The following is a 23,122-nucleotide window of genomic DNA, read 5'->3' on the forward strand; positions in this document are numbered from 1 at the left end:
TCGACGCTCATGACACATTTGGGTGATTGTGCTTGTTAAGGATTGACCATGCTAAATATGCCCTCAAAGACAATCTTCTACCAGCCATCCAGCAGGGATTTGGTGACAATCTGTGCATTTTCCAGCATGATGGAGCACCTTGTCACAACGCAAAGGAGATAAGCAAGTGGCTCCATTTTGCATCCATGGCCAGAAAACTTTCCAGATCTTAATCAAATCTATAGTCAATCCCCAGAAAGCAGGTGGGCAGGCAGAAGCCCACAAACTGATCTACTTCAAGCACTGATAAGGCAGGATTGGTTCATCTAGAATTTGACCCAGAAGCTAACGTTCTGCATCCCACAGAGAGTTGTAAAAGTTATGAAGAAGGATCGAGGCTGTAAATAGTGACTCTTTGGATAAATGTGATTTATTTGCTAATAAAACTCTAAAAGCTGTGAAATATTTGTAATTGTTTTTCACCATATCATAGAAAAATGTTTTTAAAAAATCTAAATAGAAATTCGTAATTGAGTATCAGCCTGAAAAATCTAATATTGTTCTGCCTCCAATTTATTGTAAATTCAGCATCCCGTACCATTCACCACTACCTCTCTGTCCCTCCTCGCTGCAGGGGTGAAGGCGGTCTTCTCCGGTCATTATCACCGTAACGCCGGGGGCTGCCACGGTGGCCTGGACATGGTCGTAAGCTCGGCCATCGGCTGCCAGCTGGGAGAGGACACCCACGGAGTCAGGGTGGTGGTAGTGACGGCAGACAACGTCATCCATCGCTACTACAGCCTGGAGCAGCTGAGGGCTCGAGGCTTAGACGAGGACCTCAAGAAACTCCTGCAGGCCTGAGCGAACACTCAAACAACGATGAAGCTGGGTGTTTTGTTAACCGACTAGTATATTTTACATTCAGCACATTGTTGCAGCGTGCTACAGTATTATGAGATCACTTGTTCTAATCAGACAGGAGATTATTCTTATGGTCTAACAGACCCAGATTTGGGTTCTCCAACGACTGAATCATCAAAAACTGTTAATTTCATCAAAGTGAAAACAACATAATTTAAATAGTTATGAGAAGAAAAGCAGTGAATTCAAAGCCAGCAAAAATGTCAGTCACAGGTAGTCACGTGTACAGAATCTTCCAGTTTATGTTGTCTCGACTGAATGTTTTCTTGCAAGCATCTCTTGGAGGGTTAGATGTTATCTGTGCTTCCCACTCTCCTATAAGCGCCACACAGAGATCTTTGAATGTGTTTTAAGACTCGTGGGTTCTTCTGTTGACAAGTGCAGTCCTCCTGTATCTGAAGTAGCAACACATCCTCAGGCACTAGCTCAGTCTGTCTGTGCGGTCCAGTGCATGTGTTATGTGTGTGACTTTGAGCACATCCAGAGTTTTCCATCTTTAAAAGAAGATTCCAACTTAAAACAGTGAAGCGGGCTTGGGCTTTGTTTGCTCAGTTTGCCTTTGGAACATTCCAGAGGCATGATGGGAGATGTAGGATACAACAAGAGTATGCAAAAAGGATGAGACTGAGGGGGGGGAAAGGTCCACCTCAGCTCTTGTTTCTTTAATGTAATCAGTTCAAAATTGTGAAAAGTTGGAATTTTCCTTTTAATGATCCTAAATTGTCTTCTTTGCTCTTCCTGCAGTCAGATGCATTTTTTGGACATCCTATGCAATCTTTAACATCACCTTATGATGTGTGTGTGTTTTCTGTTTAATGTTGTACATCTGTCATCTCTTTGTTTGTAGCCCCCCCCCCCCTCCCTCTTGTTAACAGTTTTAACAAGAGTCTTTTAATATAAGCTGACCTCACAGATTGTTCTTTATCATTGTCAACTACAACAAAACTGACAATCTCACTTTTAACTAAGGCTAATTTTAAGGTTACTGGTTTTTCATTGGCACAGTAAACAAATACACCGCCCTGTGACCACCTTAGAATAAAAAACAGACTTGCCCATGTTTGAACATTTATACAGTTGAGCTGCAGCTCTGGCTCAGGTTTGGAGAGAAAGTAAACAGCGAGGTTGATATCTGTGTGATAAAATGGAAAAACTGCCAAACAAAGAAGATCTCCTGGCCAGGACTTCATGTTTCATGCTGTAGTCGTTGTTTACTAATGCAGAATTTAGATTGAAGCTTGATTTTCATTTTTAATTCCAGCATAAGCTCACCACAGACATGCTAACATGCAACCGAAACCTGCTCAGACGGGAGTGGACATTAAAGCTCCACTCTGCATATTCACATTCATATTCATACGTCTGTACAGATTACACGCTGCGCTACTTAATGTGCTCATGAAGGCAATTTAAAGCCTAGCGTGGTGGAATGGTGGACCCCGCCACTAACAAGGGAATCTAAATGAATAGGTGATTACACAATGTAAATAAATTGGATGGCAAAGGAATTGGGACCATAAATAGTTTCTATAATAACTCGTGATTTAATCAGAATCTCTCGAAAAATTTAAGATTGCTTCATATTACCCATGAATGACTCTGTAGTGCGAGTGCTGCAATATCCACCCGTGGCTCCCAGTTACGATTTTATTGAAGCATAGATCAAACTGACTGTGATTTTTCTCACGCTGTGATGGGGCTCAGATGAAAATATTTCATCATTAGGCTGGAGCTTGAGTCAAAATTTAGGATGCGGCAGCTCACACTTCAAGCACACCTAGTTCGCTTTAATCCGCACACGTCAGCGTCTGCGCGGCAAACCAGACCTGGAGACGTAAATAAAGAAATGAAGTGCAATTGTCCGATGAAAGCCAAACTTAAGGAGGTGTCAGACCGATGATGTGACGGTGCTGCGGTGTGTCAGCGGGAGGAGGAGGACAGTATTTCCTGACCGTTTAGTCACAGCGTTAACGCTCGACTCCCTGCAGGCTTATTTGGGAGCCAACGGTCCTGGAATTGTCTTTTTAAATGGACGTTTCTGAAACTAAATGACTTTCTTTGTGAGCCCTAAATCACTCAATTACACTTTCCACACACAGACTCTCACACTCTCCCTGACCGACTGGGAACCTAACAGAGTTGTCATGGCAACCATTTAGCAACACATCTGTGTGTGTCTCGGAGAGAGACTGCGAGTGTCGGCGAGAAAGTCTACTTACTCCTCGTGTGTGTGTGTGTGTGTGTGTGTGTGTGTGTGTGTGTGTGTGTGTTCGTCCCTGGTCTGGTGGATACTGTAGGTGATTTTCCATTGGCGATGTGATCACTGACCTCATTTCACACTGACGGATTCTGTCTCTTTTCCAAAAAGTCGGCGTGCGATAGAGGGAGGAGGCGGCATCTGAGAGGAATGGATAATGAGCGTGATGTGTGAAAGACGACTGAGTCCATCTCCTTCATTTCCTGTCTGAGAAGGAACCTTATGTCCTTATCTATTTTTATATCCTCCCCGGTAGACGAGCTCAGCCACTTGGTTCTTTTATCTGTTTTGAGGATGTGTGTCTAAATTTCGTTTTTGTGCACGTTTCTTCCATAAATTTGTGTGTGTGTGTGTGTGTGTATATGTTGGGGGATGGCATTACACAACTTTGACTTGTTCCTATGTTGAATTCTAACGAATGACCATACTGAACAATATTACTGTGACAGCCAATTGTATTTTTATAATAAATGTTGATTTTTCTCTAACAGTGACTAACTCTGTGATTTATTTTTTTGTGTGTTCATTCATTTGTAGCTGTTACCACTTTACAAGCTCAGCTCACACAAACAATTTCTCATAGATGTGTCTAAACAGCAGTGAGATGTAGTGTTAATTTGTGTTATACAAGAACTTTGGACACTTCTGAAATCCACTCATAGGAAACAACGTTGAGCCATCTCTGAACTCCTGCTCTGTTATACTTTAGACTTTTATAACCAAGATAGGCCAGTTTCTTTTCGTAAACAAGGCGTATTTAGTGTTGGGGAGTAACGGAATACATGTACTGCCGTTACGTATTTAAAATACAAAATATGAGTAACTGTATTCCGTTACAGTTACCGTTTAAAAAGGTGGTATTTGGAATACAGTTACTTTGTTGAAATAAATGGATTACACGGCGGTACTTTCCTGTTTCATATTGTGGCGGGTCAGGACTGTTTCGGTTTTGTTTGACAGCTATGTTCTGTAGTTCCAGGCGGCAGCGTTGCGGTTGCCATGGTTACAGGGCGACGCTCTCGCTCTGCGTGTTTCCTGGGTGAGAGAGCGCCTTTTTGATGTTGTTGTTGTGCTAAGCTAATAGGCAGAATGCAGAATGTATCATCATGGGCAGTGTAGTCCGTGCTGCAAGGAGAATGCACTGCCATACTCATTATGTGTCTGTGAGCGCGAGGTGGGAGAAAAAGGAAAAGTACGAGTTGTCATCAAGCAAAAATGGGAGCTGGAAGCATGTAAATATAATAATAACCACTGCAGCCAAGAAGAGTGCCTGACGAGCCCAGTTGTAAGTAAGCTATTAAAACTCGACTGTACACTTTGTTCGTGTTTTCCTCCGAAACAATAAGTTCCGTTGGAGCAGCCTTTCAACGCCTCTCTCTGTCTCTGGCTAGCAGAGTTGACCCAGACAACAAAGTAAAGCTATTTTTCCAGCTACGAGCCCGACACGAACCCATATTAGTCAGAGGTCCCTTTACTACAGTTCGGAGCCGCAGACCTTCAGTAATAGTAATAAATCACACAGCAATAGTACATTCACGTAGTTGTAAAATGCATGATAATATGTTAAGTAATCCAAAGTATTCAGAATACGTTACTCTCATTGAGTAACGTAACGGAATACGTTACAGAATACATTTTAGGGCATGTATTCTGTATTCTGTAATGGAATACGTTTTAAAAGTAACCTTCCCAACACTGGGCGTATTTTTTTTTTAGGAAGTAGAAATAGTACACGTAGAAAATGTTTTAAAGGTGCACAGTCAATGGCTACTTTGTTACACGTGTTCAAGTCCTAATATCAGCCAATCACATGGCGACAACTCAGTGCGTTTAGCCACGTCAACATGGTCAAGACGACCTGCAAACTTAAATTCCATTTATTCAGAAAGAGGAAGAAAGATAATTAAGTAGTTTTGAATGTGGCATGGTAGTTGACCCAGATGGTACCAGATGTTGATCTACTGGGATTGGAATGGACACAACCATCTCTAGGGTTTCTAGAGGATGGTCTGAAAAAGAGAAAATGTAGTGAGCAGCCATACTGTTTCCACCTGATAGGAATGCAAATAAGCACTCATTACAAACAAAGTATGCACAAGAGCATCTCTGAATGCGGAACATATGGGCTTCAGCAGCAGAAGACCACATCGGATGTCACTCTTAGCTCAGAATCAGAATACTTTATTAATCCCTGAGGAAATGATGTCCTCACAGTTGCTACAAGACAGAACAGTAGCTAAATTAAATGATACAAAATATTACAAAGTTACAAAAATAACAAAATAGCTCCAATTATAAGTATCTTACGCAAAATTAAAAATATATGTAGTTGGCGCTGAGGGCTCCCTCTTATTAGATTGACTTTGTAATATGCGTTTTGCGCAAGTTTACAAATATCGAACAACAGCAGACTGGGAAAACATTATCTGGTCTGATGAGTCTGGATTTCTTGTGCAACATTTGGATGGTAGGGTCAGAGTTTTGTGTAAACAATATAAAAGCATAGCTCCAACCTGCCTTACATCAACATTCAGGCTGGTGCTAGTGGTGTAAGGGTGTGGGGGATGCTTTCTTTACACACGTTGAGCTCCTTAGTACCAAGTGAGCATAGATTAGTTTATTACCCAAGAACTATTATTGACAATATCCATCCCTTTATGACTGCAGTTTCCTCATTTTGTCCTGGCTGCTACGAGCAGGATAATGTACCATGTGACAAAGCTCCAATCACTGGACTCTGATGGCCTCCACAGTTATCAGACCTCAATCCACCTTTGGAATACAGTGGAACACAATATTCACATCTGGATGTGCAGCTGACAAATCTGCATCAACTGTGCAACACTATTGTGTCATCATGGACCAACACCTCTGAAGAATGTTTACAGCACCTTGTTGCATGGATGACACAAAGAATAAAGGCAGTTCAGAGGGCAAGAAGGGGTCCAACTTGGACTAACAATGTGTCCCTAATAAAGTGGGCGCTGAATGTATACTCCTATAAAACTAACGTTTAAGCAGTGGTTCACTAAAGCAGATCTAGGTTCAGTCTAGAAGCAATGTTGGTTAAATTTACCCCATGATGGAGTTGGACAGCAGGAAGCAGGTGGTATCTGAGCACTAATCCAAAAGGGAACGTCTCAGCTAGGGTTTTGATTTTCTGAGAACATCTCAGCTGGACGCCGCCTGGTGACGTTCTCAGCATGCACATCTTTGAGGGACAGAGGATGTTACTTGGCAACTCTTCAGAGCAAATTGAGGACTTTCTGAGAACTCCAGAGGAAGTCATAAAGCAGAAGATTTATATCATAATCAAAAGGACACTTTTGATAAGAACTTCTCCAATAATCAGTGAAGACACAGGCTGTCCATCACCTTTAGAAAACACCAGCTTCTTTATAGCGACTGAGATTGGTGCGGCTATATCGTATTTTTATTGCCATCACTGCCTGAAACACAATCTAAGAAACACTTTTCTTACCTTTTAATCCACAAAAACATTGGAGTTGTACAGCTATGAACATTCAAGATATTCCTCAGACTGTGCAGGCCTAACTGAGGCTGAATACATGAACCACCTCAGAATATATTGATGACTATTCTTCTTCCTCTCCAGCAAAACTTCATCCAATATGACCTGCAAACAGTTGCACATTTTTAATCAATCAATAAAAAAGAAAGCGGAACAAAGGGATGAAAAGTTAAACTTTAGCGAGGGAAAGGTCAGCACAATAACATCAGCAAAGTCTTGTTTACCCCCTGCGGCGCCTCTATGCGCCACCAGGTGTGCCTTCCACGCAGGTTGAGAGCCACGGCTCTGCAGGGTCTCTGCATGAGCACAATTGTGCCGTTCAGGTCGGAGCAAATGAATGTCCATTTCGGGCGGTCTGATTGATGTCAGATTGAACCCGCCTCGAGGACTGGTTATTTATGACATCGAAGAAAATAGAGACCCACGGCGACATTATCGAGCAACGCCTCGATTCACATGAAAATGTATCAGACCTGATGTATGACATGCATATCGACTGTTCAAATTCTTTCTGAGTAAATATTAGAATCTGTTACTGCTGAAAAACAGATGTCATGATTGTGTGACAAGGTGGAAAACCACGCATATGAGCTTGAGCGACAACATTTTTTACATCCAGTGTTCTGTCGGGTTGAAGTCAGGACTCTGCGCAGGCCAGTCAAGTCCTTCCACACCGAACTTGCTCATCTACATCTTTATGGGCCTTTGTTTGTGAACTGGTCATGTTGGGAAGGTGGGAAAGGGCCATCCCCAAAGTATTCCCACCAAGTGTGGAGTATGAAATTGTCCAAAATGTCTTGCTATGCTGAAGCATTAAGAGTTCCTTTCACTGTAGCTAAGCGGCTGAGCCCAACTCCTGAAAACAACCCCACACCATAATCCTCCTCCACCAAACTTTACACATGGCCCCATGCAATCTGAGAAGTATTGTTCTCCTAGCAATCGCCAAACCCAGACTCGTCCATTGGTTTGCCAAACAAAGAAGCCACTCCAGAGAACATGTCAGCGTGCTTCACACCAATGCATTCTACGTTGTAGGGGTGGCTGTAGCTCAGGTGGTAGAGCAGGTCATCTACTGATCGGAAGGTTGGTGGTTCGATTCCTGGCTTCCCCTAGTCTGCATGCCAAATATCCTTGGGCAAGATACTAACCCCAAATTGCTCTCCGATGCATCCGTCGGAGTATGAATGTGTGTGAATGTTAGCTATAAAAGCACTTAGAAAGATGTGCTTGTGCGAATGGGTCTGAATGGGTGAATGCACAAGTTGTGTAAAGCGCTTTGAGTGCTCAGATGAGTAGAAAAGCGCTATATAAGAACCAGTCCATTTACCATTTACGGCTCAGATGCAGCTGCTCAGCGATACACACTGTTCTTGTGCTAATCTGAAGGCCACATGAAGTTTGGAGGTCTGTAGCGATTGACTTTGCAGAGAGTCGGTGATCTCTGCGCACGACGCGCCTCAGCAGCTGCTGTTTCCGCTCTGTAATTTCACATGACCTACAACTTCATGGCTGAGTTGCTGTCATTCCCAATTGCTTCCAATTTGTTATCAAACCACTAACAGTGAACTGTGGAATATTTAATAGTGAATGCTGGAAACCCCTATGCCATGTTACTTTACGATATCCCTCATGGCAAAATGTAATCCATGTCTTTGTGATGTACACTGATCCAGTATTTAAGAGTAGCATTTTCACATAAATACCCATTTTTAACCTTTCCACAAAGCAGAATCATGCCTGGCTCAAAGGGAAAGGTGAATAATGATGATTGTAATCCATCATTTTTTAGTTTAATCTCAAATCCGGGGGATCATAGACATGCCACGTCAGCAGGGATTGTGCTAAAATGAGGTATTTTCACATGAAAGTACAGACACCTCAAACTTAAGTGGAATTCTAGTCAAATATTCCAAACATTCCCCACACAAAGCTTTTAGTCCAATACTTTTATTGCTTTTTTGTTGCTCAGTGTCATTTCTTTGAAATAATATAAAGGCTTTTACACAGACACACAAAGTTCCCATAGGATGGCAGCTTTGTGTACAAATGTGCTTCCTGCTCAGTTCCTACACGTCTGTTTTACTGTGACAGGGTGACAGATGAAAGCTAGTTCCTGTTTATTGATGTAAAGTGCTGTCACAGTGTCTTGGAACGCTTACAGGTGGAGAAAAGAAACACACACGTACCTATAAAACAGGCTGCACACGCATTGAAGCCTTTTCCACAACACTGTTTTTCTCACACGAAAGCATATCAGAAGTGGGCGTAGAGGACGCGGGTCATGGGTCACTTGCTTTCCAACACCCGTGAGAATCTTACATGCAGGGTGACAGCGTGAAACGGAGGGGTGGGGCTGACATTTCAAAAGTGAGAACAATAAATCACCAGGGGCACACTAAAGAGGTTATTTTATATTTTGGGTCCTAATGGAATCCAAGAAGTGATCATTACATGGTGGCAAGAATAATTTGGCCGTCCTCCGTGCTGTTGGATGCGCGAGGAAAATTACAAAGCAGACAGAGCGTTAGGTGAAGCAACCAGTCAGGCAAAGCAAAGAGACGACATTCAGCTTGGCACCCTTCATCACAGTTCTTACGCTCAAAGCGGTGACAGCCGAGGCAGTTAAATTACATGCTCCCATAGATAGGGCTCTCGTTCCCATTGTTGTAATGAAAAAAAAAACGAATTTCACAACACAAATCTTCTGAATTATAATACTCGAGGACTTAAATCCACATTGTTTGGCTCTCTAAAATTACTTCATGCGCAAGTCTGAAGGGACTTGCAGTAAATGGGAGATTTGTGCTGTAAACAATGAGAGCACTGAGACTTTTATCAAAAAATTAGACCCAGACTGAGAATTGCTCTCTAAAAGGATTTGTCTGGTTGTGGCATACGTCCTGATAATTGTGTGATATGATTATTAGCTTAAAAGAAACCGGTTTGTTTGAATTGAACATCTGGTCACGTCTGCTCTGCTGCCAGGAAGGAACCTTTTCATTAGAAACAGCTACGTATTACCCAGAAGCTCCAGTTTAACCACATAACTCAGCTTTAAAGAGGCAGTTACTAACGTTTTGGGTTTGAGAATAAATACACATTGATTAGGGTGCAATTACATTTTTAACAAACTCATGTCTTCCATAAACTTAAAATTAATTAATTAAAAATAGATATTCATCCCCATTGTACCCCGCCTCTCGCCCTATGACAGCTGGGATAGGCTCCAGCACCCCCCGCGACCCTGAAAAGGATAAGCGGTAGCGAATGGATGGATGGATGGATAAAAATAGATATGAGCCGGTTTCAGGTTGTGGATCCACTTAATGGCATTTCATGTATTTGGATAAAGATGGCCACATATATATTATTGCCAAAGGCAGAAGAGAAGAGAAGTCATAAGAATTCACGTGCTGCTTTATCACCTGATAAGGGGTGCTCTTCACCACCAAAGCAAAAGCGTGAAGGAAAGAGACAATGTGACCGGCATCTGGATAAAACATCATCCCCTCCTTCCTCACCTCGAGCCCCATCTCCTGAACTGAAGTCTGGGCTCTAATACACATACAAACATGCATAAAAAGGCTATTTCTCTACTTCCAGCGAGAACCTCATGAATCTGGGAAGAAATTATGTTTTATTTTTATTGCAGAGCAGGTTTAATCCCAGCATTCATTCTCTTTTCTGTGAACTAAACATACCAGCGAGCTGATGGGAAATGTAGAGTTGATGTAAGATTTCAGGCTACATAGAATAATTTGTTCCACTGTTGCTGTGCAAGTTGTGTCCACAGCAGCCCATAAATGGAGATGTGAATATCTACAACTGAATGACAATAACGTGCTCAGAAGACGGTGCAATATCATTAAACCTTGTGTATTTAATGTAAATTATCAGCCTACTTGCATCCTCCTGCTGCAAGTATGAGACTTGGCTCGGCAAAGGAGACGAGTACGAGAACAGAGATGCACACACTTGGCCGGGCTCCAGTATCGCCACCCCTTCATTTCTCCACGCTGTCCACAGGTGTTTGGGGGGAAGGGGCAGGAGCAAATGAAACTTGGCGTATCGAATCATGGCCTGACGTCAGGGTGCCACCCATTATGGCGGTGGGCCCGCTGACAGCGCGAGCCATCTGGGCAGCAGAGAAGCGGCGACAGGCCCATCCATTCCTGTGTCCTGCCCTCTGGGCCTGCAGCCAGTGAGACAGACTGGGAGAGCTGGCCGGGATCAGCGCTCCTCGCTCGCTCACCAAGCCGAGGCGTGTTTTGATCGTTCTACAAATCGCTGGGGTCAAAAATGAGCACGATTCGCTTTATTTAATGCGACTGTTTGGTTTCACCCACTCGGTTTGACCGGTCACAGATGTATCCCAACTGTTGCATTAATGCCATAAATAATGTTACTCATATTCCTTGTTTTCTTATTTCTCTGATATCAGATGAGACACAGTAGTACGGAATGGCCTGCGCACTGCTTGATTGACCGCAGCTCCTCAAATTCAACATGAAAATGCTTTGATACACCTTAAAAGATATGTCACATTTGGCCTTATTACACGTCTACCCCGCAGTCACAGCAACGAAAGTCTGCGAGAGACCCCGATGGTGGAGCAGTGAAGCAGCAATGATAGCAAAGACACTAAAGAAGTGTGCCAGCTTGGCTAATCATGGTCGACAGTGGTGTACGTGCACGTAACTTGAGTGAGTGAGTTCTGTGGGTGATATTTGAGAGGTGGAGACCAGGTGTGATGAGAAAATTAAAATGATAATTGTCTTCCTTCCTGAACTAAAAGCTGCCGTTTTCTCATTCAAGTTCCAGAGGAATATTTTTGAACCCAAATGACTCACTTGAAGCAGTCCATAGAGTATACTAAAAAGAATTATTTTTAAACCTTTATGACATGTGCCCTGCTGGTAAGTCTGGGAGCGAGACGTCGAGATTTTTCCAAAGTCTCAAAGGTGCTGTGCTGTTGCCAGACAGCTGACAAAACGGGCATTAAACTAGAGTGTGCTCTAATTCAACTGTCAAACTTTGCAGCCGTGCCGACGGTGTGGTTCTAGGTATGGAGGTGTTGCCTCGTCACCGGCTTGTTTTTGGTTTCTCTATCCAAAGCATAATTGTGCGGTAGTTAAGTCAAAAGTTAATTTTTTTTTAAAAAAGTCTCTGCCTCATCGTCTAGCCGTAAGTTGGACTTAGAGATGTGGCTCAGTATATAAGTGCATAAGTATAGTATCAGTATAAGTATGAAGTATCAGTATGAAGTTTCTAATGAAAGAGTATCAGTGGGGTGCAGTGGGGTGCAGAGGGGGGGGGGGGACATTCAGTTCAATTAAATTTAGTTTTATTTATATAGTCCCAAATCACAGCAAGAATCATCTCAAAGTAAAAATCCTACGATAATACTTAGAAGACCCCCTGTATGCCAGCACTTGGCGACAGTTGAAACCTTCGGCAGAACCAGGCTCAGGGAGGGGCAGGAATCCTCCATAACTAAGGAGTAAATTCAGAGTGGTGTACAAACACACTGAGAGTGAACAGGAAATACTCAGTGCACGATGGGAAGCCCCCAGCAGCCTATGCCTAAGTGAGAATTCGGGGTCACCGGATCCAGCCCTAGCTGTAAGTTCTATCTAAAAGGGAAGTTTTCGGTCTAATAACAGTAGAGAGGATGGGCCAAAATTAGCATTCAGCTGGCAGCTGCACTGCGTCTGTACTGTCATGTTTGTTTGCACCCACTCATGGTCTTCATGTGTGCAACATGCACCTCAAGTGCTCCCCTGACTTCTGCTGCGTCTGTGCTTCATGCACTGATTTTGTAATTTTGTAAAATTCTGGGTTTCAAAGTGCAGAAGTCTGGTTTCCAGGCACTTCTACAGAAACCAAAAGTACTTCTTTAGACTAAGATTAATGCATGGATTTGTGCATGGGTACACCGTTCAAATCAGATCAGACAAGATCTGATCGTGTTTTGTGTCAGCTAATTGCTGAGTGATGTCGTGGCTGAAAGTCAGAGATGGAGCAGGGGGCAACAGGGAGATGGTAGCTGGCAGGGGTTAGCTGGATGAAGAACAGACTGGCTGAGGGAGCAGATTGGCAAGTTGGGGATGAGAGCACACAGGGGCACGCTGAGTGTGGAGCAGACGGGCTGGGGTCAGATGAAGCTGGGCTGACAGAGGATCAGGCTGGGTCAGTACTGATCTTGACCATGAGCAACAGAGTTAAACTAATGCTGGGTTCAGAATATGTGCTATCATCCAACTTATAGACTGACACAGACAATGTGGGATTTTAGTTTAGGTCGGGAAAAGACTACGTTTTGTTTATTTTGACCGGTGTGTCATAATGGGATGAAAACCGATGCTGAATCTGGGACACTTCCCAACAGAAAGACTAGCAAGTTCGAGTCTTTTGGGGTCATGTGACAGATCTGTCACTTCTGTGAAGCTGACCAATGTGAAAAGAGAGGCTCCGCTAACAGTCGACTGCCGCTCAGCTTTGTACAGCTGTAAATGTGGCAAAGCTAAAGAGGAATACTGTTTTGATTCCTTTCCTTTGAATCTCCATCCATATGTCAAGAGTCATGAAAGGGAGCAAACAGAATTTGACTGGGGAGCAACGTGTGGTCAATCAGTCCCTCAAAATGCAATATTTTTGGCCGTTCGGTTAGTAGCCTAATCTGATGCACTGACCATATCTCTAATCTGAGCTTGCTCTGAGACTCAGAATACACAGTTCTAAAGGCTGAGGGCTAGATGAATTTTTAACATTTCTTATATTAAGATAAGTCTACACAACATACACATTTTCATTTCAGTCTTTTAATTGTATTACAGGCACCGCAGTTGCAGTAGTGAACATGAACATGATAAACCTGTTTTTTTCCTCTTGCTGGTCATTTTTAAAAGGTCAAATCACCTCGCTGTTTCAAGTCCATACTTAAAAGTTATTAAACCCGCTGTTGCTGTTTTAAAGTCAACCTCTGACAGGAAAAAGCATAGAGATGAGCGGAGTCGTGGAGCAGTGTAACTATAGAGAGATAACAAAGTGCCAGCTGACCTGGGATCAGCACACTGCCAACTTCTGCGCATAATTCTAACATAATAGCGCTTGCAAGTTGTGAACATGAGAAACTTTCCATGTCTGCCCTCCATCCCACATGACATGAGTGCAGCACTAGACACAAAAACAGGAAGTGAGCCATATGTCTGCAACAGTCACTGGTTGGATGAGTCCTCAGTGTGCCTTCTGCATATGCTCACAGCACAGAGGGGACATACTGTACAGTATGGAATGATGCTTAAGGCAAGAGGCAGGAGTCAATTTGCCCTAAAAAGATGTTTCCCACTAAATAATCAGCAGTTGCAGGTATGTGTTTGTTAAGTCAGCTTGTTGTCCTACTCAGCAGCAGCTCTTTCTATCTGCCTGTTTTGTCGTAGCCAAGACAAAGTGGTTTTTTTTCTCCTTCGTTCACTTAGTCAGATATGGAACAGAAGGCTCTCTGTGACATTTACCCACAATACTGTTCTTCGCACCACCACCAACTGGACTCCCACTCTCTTTCAAAGTGAAGAAGGAAGATTGTTTCAACTAGCCACCTGCTGACTAAAAATGTCCGAGTGCTGTTATTTACCAGCACACAGGATGTGAACGTAGTGGCTGCGAGGCGCACGGAGACAGCAGTGTTTCATCAGGACAATAAGGAGCACCTGCGCCCACCTGGCTGCAGAGCTCCGTACGTGTCAAAGTTGCACCGAGAGCGATGTTTGTGAGTCCGAGACAATGAATCGAAACAGCTGCACGAAACTGAGAAACATCCGCTTTAATTGCAGTGTAACGAGGGCAAATATTTCAAATGAAAACCAGAATTCATTAAAGCTTGGAAGGCATCCCGGACGAGGGGTATGCTGGATCATTGAAACTACCGCTGCACCTAAATACCAGTCGTGCAGAATTTGTGTCCATCTGATGTGCAAATCTGGCCCCGGCCTCCTGCGATTCCTGTGATCACAAAACCAAAGCTATATGTTCAAGTTAGCTCATTCGCAAAGACCGGCCACCTGTTGAAGAATTGGAGCTAAGCAGCATTTTCACACATTAATGGACACATAAACTCCCAGAACTAGAAGAAAGCTTTTCAAAGTGTTGCTATACTGTTTGGAACCTTTAAGTACCCTCGTTTCATCGTTACAAAGCCACCGCCTGACGCCTGTGCATCAGTTTCAGAGGTAAAACCCACAGTGTTTCCTGTGAGGCTTGAATTATATGATCACTTTACCATTTAAGGTACTGTCAGACAGCTCGACAAGTCAAACTTTAAGTGTCCACAGCATGTCTTTTATCCTGTCTCCTTCCCCTCACCCCCAACCGATCATGGCAGATGGCTGCCCCTACCTGAGCCTGGTTCTGCCAGAGGTTTCTTCCCACTGTCACCAAGGACTTGCTAACATGCGGTCTTCTGATTGTGGGGTTTTTCTCTGTATTCTTGTAGGATCTTTACCATACAATATAAAGCGCCTTGAGGTGATGAGGCGCCATATAAATAAAATTTAATTGATTTGAAATGAATTGAATCAAGTACTCAAATTAGTCTACAGTATGTAGTAGCTCCTGTGTTGAAATGTGATCACTACCTGCAGCATGTAACTGCACAGATAGAAGTCCAAGATCTTTATTACATAAAATATCTCAGTTTCAACTCAACTTGTTCCACTAATTTTCAGTTCTATGATTTTAATTCTTGGACTCAGCTAGAGTAAGTTGCAGGAGTCATGTTTTATTTACCTATTGAGCACCGATGTTGCACTGTCTTGGGGTGGCTGTAGCTCAGGAGGTAGAGCAGGTCACCTACTGATCGGAAGGTTGGCGGCTCGATCCCTGGCTCCTCCAGTCGGCATGTCAAGTATTCTTGGGCAAGATGCTCTCCAAGTTGCTCTCCGATGCATCCGTCGGAGTATGAATGTAGTTAGAAAGCACTACATATAGAGAAAGTGATTGGGTGAATGTGGCATGTTGTAAACAGTGCTTTGAGTACTCTCAAAGATATAAGAATTAGTCCATTTACCATGATGAAGATATAGATGTGCATGTTAAATACTTGTACGTATATATAATGCTTTTTGCTACAAGCCTCAGTCACCCAGCCTCCTGCATTCATACAAGCACTTTTTTCTATACCTCAGCACTTTGTCTAGTATGCACACTCCATGGATACATCAAGGGAAACTGGGGATTCCTTGTATTGCTCAAGGATAGTAGCTGGGGAATCAATCCACCAACCATATAATTGGGAGACAAACTGCCCAACCTCCTGAGCCACAGCTGGACTATTGTTAGGGAAGAGGGTAGATAGAGTTTATGTGTGTTTGTGTATATACTTATATCTAGATAGATAGATACCCTTATGATCCTAAGTAGTCAGCAGTCTCAGAAGTCACATCATTTCTCACAAACAGCATTGTGCCTTGTTTCTCTATCTTTTTTTTCATCAGTATGCTGCAGTTGCAGAGGCAGATATATTTCACATCAAGTTCAGCGTTCCTTCAGGCCACTGCTAACTAACTTAAAGTTTCTTTTGCCAAGCAAAGCTATTTGTAGCATGGTGGCCATTTCGCACTGTCATCACAGCACTCTGCCTTCCCTAGTGTGTCCCCCAAGGAGCGGCAGAGTGTAACAGCTGAATCGAGGTGAGCACGTCTCAAAACTGCCTACCGTCCCCCAGGACACACATATGGTCTCATACACACACACACACACAGTGTTAACACGCTTAATTATATTAAGAAGACACACACATGAAGGCTTTATGTGTACAAAAAGACACACACATAAAGCCAGGTAGACATTTTGACTTCGTGTCTATCAGTCATTCACCACCTTTAGCTGGTTTTAGCACATGGCAGCCCATCTGCCTACCATTATTGTGGCTTTTGACATTAATGGAGCCATTTCACTGAGCAATAAACTGTAGGGGAACATTAACGCCCAAAATGCACACTAACAACACACTAAACTGACAGCTGCTGTCTTGCCGTGCATCGTTGAAAGCGCCTCTATGGCGAGGCATTGAGAGGCGAGGTTACAATCATTCTAGATATTAATAAACCTCAATTTCTCCGAGAGGGATGAAAAGAATAAAAGGCCAGACCTAATGTACTTGCTCAGTCAGTCACATTTATCAACAGTAAAAGCAGTAGAGCCTGAGTCAACGGGAACATGTAGAAAACATGGGGAGTAATGGGAATAATAAGGACATACACCCCAGGGAAATGCTGTACTTAATATGAACCCAGAAGTTAGCCTGCTTTTCATTTTGTAATCCACAAATCTTCATGCATGGTTTCACTCTTATATTTGCTATTTTGTTGGCAATTTATATTAAATCACCAAGGACAAATGTCTGAAAGACAAATGTGTCTGAAAGTAGCTAGTCCATCAATGAAAGTGACCACATTAATGCTATTTGGATAATCTGTTTAAAACACTATATCAGTCATTACTTGTTATTATGTTTTTATGATGATAATTTATCACTTGTAACTTTGCTTGAAATCAGCATGCTTATGAATTTGACATGAATCCACTGTGAGCTGTGTAAAAGTAAGTGCTTAAGGACTCTTTATATGGCCAAAGCAAATGTCCATATGTTTGTATTCAATTCAGTTTAATTCAGTTCTATTTATATAGTGCCAATTCATAACCGCAGTCAAATCAAAGCACTTTATGTTGTAAGCCAATAACACCACAATATCATAAAGAAGCCCAACAATCACATGACTCCCTATAAGTGGTCTGATCTGATATCCCCATGTTGCTGTTGGTCCTGCATCATCATCATGTTTATCCAGGATCAACGTTGCAATTTATCAGTCACATCATTGTGATGTCATACAGTCCCAATTAAAAGTTTAAGACCAATGAAAACTCAAATAATCCTATTTTGCATTGTTAGCTCAGCTGTAAAACAACCTGTTTCAGTTTAAGCGTTGTTTTCAATAAATTGCATGTTTAGTCTCACTCCCATTTCTTCTTGTTGCACATTGATACTCTACTTGGAACATTGTTAAGATCCAACCATGCAAAACAGGATTTTTTTTGCCATTTTTCAAGTGGTCTTAAACTTTTGATCAGGACTGTGTCTTTGAAATGTGGAGGAACAAGAAAAAAAGGATTAAAATGTTTCCATAAAATGCTCTTCTAGAACAAATTGAAAGCATTTCAGGTTTGTTCTTTATTAATTTATACAATATCATAAATATATTACCAAGTTAAGTTTCCTGTTTGTCAAATTTACATTACTGAGGTTTGATAGTGATAGTTTTTAATAGCATCAGCTAACTTTTTGGCTAATGCTAACTGAATGCTCGGACAACATGATTGGTCAGTTGGAATATTGATCCTGGATCATTGTTATGATGGAACAACACAGGAGAGAAATTTTTACCCTATGAGCAAGGACTTGGTGAAAGTGGGAAGGAAGAGCTCTCTGTTAACAGGAAGAAACCTCTGATTGAACCATGCTGAAAGAGGAGTGGCCACCTGCCAAGACCAGCTGGGGTTAGGGTAAAATAAGAGAGGAAAGAGAAATACAGAGAGTGAAAAAGATGAGGATGCTGTATATGTAGAGCATCCTATTACAATGAAATCTTTGTTGGGAAACTTTGATCCTGAAGTTCATCTGGGTTTTACTTTGATATGTGCCATCCACTTAAGAGGACCTACACAACAACAGGCGGTTTCAGTGTTGTAGTTGATCTGTGCACACGTGCACGCAAGCGTGTGTTATTTTCCATTTTAAACGATGCCTCTAGATCCCTCTGTGTTTACGGTGCTCATGGCGGTGATTGCATGCCTTTAACATGTTGCCATTTAAATTTAATCCATCCTTGTAATTACCGCTACCATAAGCAAAAATAGAGGCAGAGTGATTAAAACAAGAAAATCCAATCAAACATGCTTCTTATGACTGAACGCTCACTGATGAGGTGGCGGCTCCACACATAGGGATATAATACGGTAACAATTATCCTGTCAAATACACAAACACAGGTCTACGCGTATACACTGTTACACAGACACACCCCATGCAAACAGCTGAACAATCAAACACACACAGATACATAAGCACTACAATACCAATTAATCCAGATATCTTTTCCCACACAGGATCTCCTTGGCTTTCATCCTCTTCTCAATTAGATTGAACTTCCTACTGTTATGTTAGTGTTTGGATTAAGAGGGATTATGGAGGAATGTTTGAAATCCTCCTTTGCCTTTGACTTACTGCATTGGACACTTGACAGCTATCTAGCTTTAATAAGTGTGTATTTCTCTGTGTTTTTTAAATAATTCACATATACATCTGTCCTAAATCTTCCCTGCATGGTAGCACCTCGACTGACACTCATTAAATACACTTCATCCACACCTTGCACCATACTGCAGCCCTTCTTTTTAGCTGAGATATATCCAAATGAGAATATATGTTTGTTTTTTTGGTTTTTTTGATGTTTCCCGTGTGAACTTTGTCAATAGTTTACCTCCTTTGAGAGTCTAGAAATAGGTTTCAGTCTTGAAAATCTATATATATCTAAAGACATTTTCTCCATTATTTAGTTAGGCTTGGTGGCCAGAATTCAAATTAGACATACACTGCAGCTCTTTACATTACTGATAATGAGCAAGCCTGGTGGACTTCCAAAGTGATTTTGTGGATATGAATAAAAGATAAAGTTACCAATAAAATTAATAACGTCACTGGATGTTTGCCAGGGCATGCAGTTGACTTCCAATAGCTGTTATTTTGCTATTCAAAAGGAAAGGAAAGCCACAAAGAAAAGCACAGGTGTTACAATTTATGAATGGCTTAAGTGCTAATAAACCTTGTGAGGCAGCTTGCACAATACTAGAGAAATAGTGTGTGCAAGTTAGATAAATGTATACCTATGCAGAACTTTTAAAGCCTTGAATTGGTATTTTGACTGTTTTGACCCTGTTGGATTCTTTTTTTAGACTAGGTATGACTGATCAAGCTAGAGAGTTATGATCTGAGGTTAGAAGTAACTAGCTAAGTAGTTCTCCAAAAGTTGATTCTGTTCATCTGGACGTAGCGTTTTGTGGGAGAAACGTTTTGTCACTCATCCAAATGACTTCTTCAGTCTCAGCTGACTGCAGGTTTCCCCAAATCTTATAAACAGTATATTTGCATAATGACTGAAACCAGCCCACTGAAAGAACAATGGGCTGGGAGGTCAGTTCCTTAATCTTAATTATGCAAATTCTCATGACCATTGATCAACAACCACTGACCAAAACCCACTGATCAAAGACCACTGATCAATGGCCATGAGTCCCATTCACAGAGAGTTGGGGAATGGCTGCAATCACAGCATTGTAAGATGCCGAAAGATGTACCCTTAGGCCCCCTCCTCGATTGTCTAGCAAAAACAAAGACCTATCAGTTGACCGTGTGAAGGTCAACTGATAGGTTGACCTATCAACCTATCAGTTGATTAATCATCCTACCAGGATGATTAATTGATCCAGGATACACAGTACTTGACCACCCAGTAACAGTTGTGATATGTGCCAGGTCCAGGCCACTTTACCAAGCCAAGTGGTAAGAAAATGCATTTTGTCAGCCCTAGAGGATGCTGCATACTCCACCCCTAACTCTCATGCCTCTTCACTGGGGCAATCAAGGCAAGCAGTGCTTGCCCTGTGAAATCTAAAATGTGAAATCTAAAACATGAAGGAAAACCTACCAGTCAAAGTTAGTTCATCTAGTCATCTCCTATTGTCTGCTTGCTTCCATTCAGTAATTTACTGCCATCTTGTGGCTGCAGTTACCCATTGTCTCTGGAAGCAGGCTTGACTTTACGTGACTTTGAGACACTGCAATCTATTGTTCACATTGATTTCTTTGGTGTGTCTATATATCTGTTTGCCTGCTTCACCATGGCTTCTAATGTGGAAACATTCCTCTTTGCAATCATAGGACTGCTTACAGAGATTTCACACAGTAAGAATAAATAGTCAGTATGTCTTCATTTGAAAGACTTTTTGACCATAGATCATAAAACACACTGTAAAACAAATTTATTTTGTTAATTTTGATAATACTTTGGTTTAACAAGGTGTTATAGTGTTATATCTATAATGGCTCTGATTTATTAATTTACTATACCTGTGTTGCTTTTTCTTCTTCTTGTAAATAGAAGTAGTGTGAGAGAGATCAGGTCCAATCTGAGGGTGTATATACAGTCCTAATGAGAGGTATAATTAGGCAAAATGAAAACATACTTGAAATGAGTTTTCAGATGTGATCTTTTAATGATGATTTATGATCACTATCACTTGTCCACAGATAAAAAGAGAGACTAATTGGTACTTAAAAGGACATTTCTGCTTTATATCAAGAAGACACAAAACATTCACAATTTAAACTTGCTCAAAATACCTCAAAAAGTTTGATAACCTCTGACTTGTGTATTCATCTCTCAACCACTATAAATGTTGTAAGGTGAAACCGAGTTCAGAATAATTTTCTTTGAGATGGATGCAGTTCACCTGTGTATAATGGGCATCAAAACACCTACAACTTTTTGTAAAGTCCAGCACATCGGCAGCATACTGATGAACATTTTCATCGAAGAAGCTGGCAGTTGTATTCAATTCATTTTGTGGAAGATTTGTATGTGAATGTGATGAGACGCTACAGACGATAAAGCACAGCATCTATATGCAGGCAAATTGGCAGATACAATACACGACAATTTTACTGAAGTTGCTACAAAATTACTAAAGCCATTAAACCCAGATAGTGCATGTAGGCAATGATTTGATGTAAGCCGCAAATGGCCCACATGTACAATAGCAAATATGGGCTGAAACTCCCAAATATAATGGGGAGTGTTATTAGCATGCAGTGCACTCTGCAATATATAATCTGGATGTCACCCTGAAGTGGCTCATGTGGTTATCAGTGATTTTTGCCCAATAATAACAAAACAAACACGGGCACCATTTGTCAGAGATGTGGCATAGTTGTTATATTTGAGTCACTTTTAGTTGACATGGGCGGCTAACCTTGACCAACCCATTGCCATTGTTCCACATGGCGGGCAGACCGGATGAAAGTGTAAGTCAGCTATGAGTCAGCTATCTAGAAAAGTTATGAGACTATAAAATGCTTTTAGATGTATTTTGTTAACATAAGCAGTTATGCTTAACTTCTACCTACTCCTCGCCATCACAGAATTTAGCTGTTCGCCTCTCCAGGAAATCACTGGTAGAGATCAAATTAGCCTTTGAGCTGCCTTGATCTCTGCTTCTCTCCTTTGGTGCTCTTTGTTCTTCCTCATATCTCTATATCTCGCCCAGGAAGTGTAGCATTGGGTCCACTGGTCGATAACAGTCCCCGGATTTGTTGGGATTTAAGAGTTTATTGGTTTATGGATGAGAGAAAACGTGAGTCCACATCAACATCAAACAGAATGGTAGGGGTGGGGATGGTTTGCACATAGAGTTAGCTTCCCAATCCGTAGTGAGCGAGATATGCTAATAAATCTTGAAAACTCTGTGTGTGAGTCCCTCTGCAAGTGTGGGTATTTCCGTGTTTGTGCATGCTCCTCAATCTCACAAGCACACAACCCCTTCTTCGCTATATGTGTCTCATGTTCTCACCAAACAAGTCTCATGTGTTTCCTCCTTTGTCTCTCCCTCACACACACACAGAAGCTATTCCCTCCAATGCGTCATTGACATCCACTCCAGCCTGTAACGTGGCTCCCCTGTCACCCCCTGACACCATCCTCCAAACATCCAGTCTGCCAGCCGCCTTGAAATATTAATCTAATATGCCTATTTGACAAATTCAGCAGTTTCACTTAGTTCAGCAAACATTAGAAGCAGGAAATTTTTGTTTATGTTTTCTTGCTCTTTAACTTCCTGTCCCTCATCCCTCAGCTCTCACGCTACATTCCATTCCTCTTTATCAGCATCCGCCGTCACAGTGATTTGCTAAAGTGGATGTGAAAGGCAACAAGTCTTGTTCACGCTTCTTTCTTATACAAGCCATACATTTGCTTCAGTAATGTTGAACTTTCTTCTGCTTTTGTACTCTTGGACCATGAGAGGAATGTGTTGGGGTTTTTCTGCTTCTCTGCTCTTATGTCTATGCCTATGTTGTTGTTTTTTTCAGTGATAATATATGCAAATTGCAACCCTGGGGAAAAAAAACGTAGGTCACTCTTCTTCTGATAATCAGCTCCCAGCATTACATAAACAAAGAAATTGCTTTTGTGCATGTCATTACATTTGAGCATCACAGGAGCTGCTTGACTGGTGCTGCTTGACCCAACTCTGAGTGCCAAAATGCTCCTCCACCTCATCTATATTTCAGCGCACCGAGGGTGTTCTGTAATAATCCC

At 41.9% G+C, this 23,122-nt stretch overlaps 1 protein-coding gene across 1 annotated transcript in view; it reads left to right on the forward strand.

Annotated features, from left to right (window-relative positions):
- cpped1 (calcineurin-like phosphoesterase domain containing 1) overlaps positions 1 to 3,628 on the forward strand; it is a 54,613-nt gene extending 50,985 nt beyond the window's left edge. Inside the window, exon 6 of the mRNA XM_006800893.3 lies at positions 614 to 3,628. Within this exon, the coding sequence (XP_006800956.1) occupies positions 614 to 840 (227 nt within the window). The 3' untranslated portion in view covers positions 841 to 3,628. The remainder of the gene's footprint in view (positions 1 to 613) is intronic.
- The last annotated feature ends 19,494 nt before the right edge of the window (positions 3,629 to 23,122 follow it).

Source organism: Neolamprologus brichardi, chromosome 8 (assembly GCF_056152115.1).
Source record: "Neolamprologus brichardi isolate AB-2024 chromosome 8, ASM5615211v1, whole genome shotgun sequence".
Classification (NCBI taxonomy): Eukaryota; Metazoa; Chordata; class Actinopteri; order Cichliformes; family Cichlidae; genus Neolamprologus; species Neolamprologus brichardi.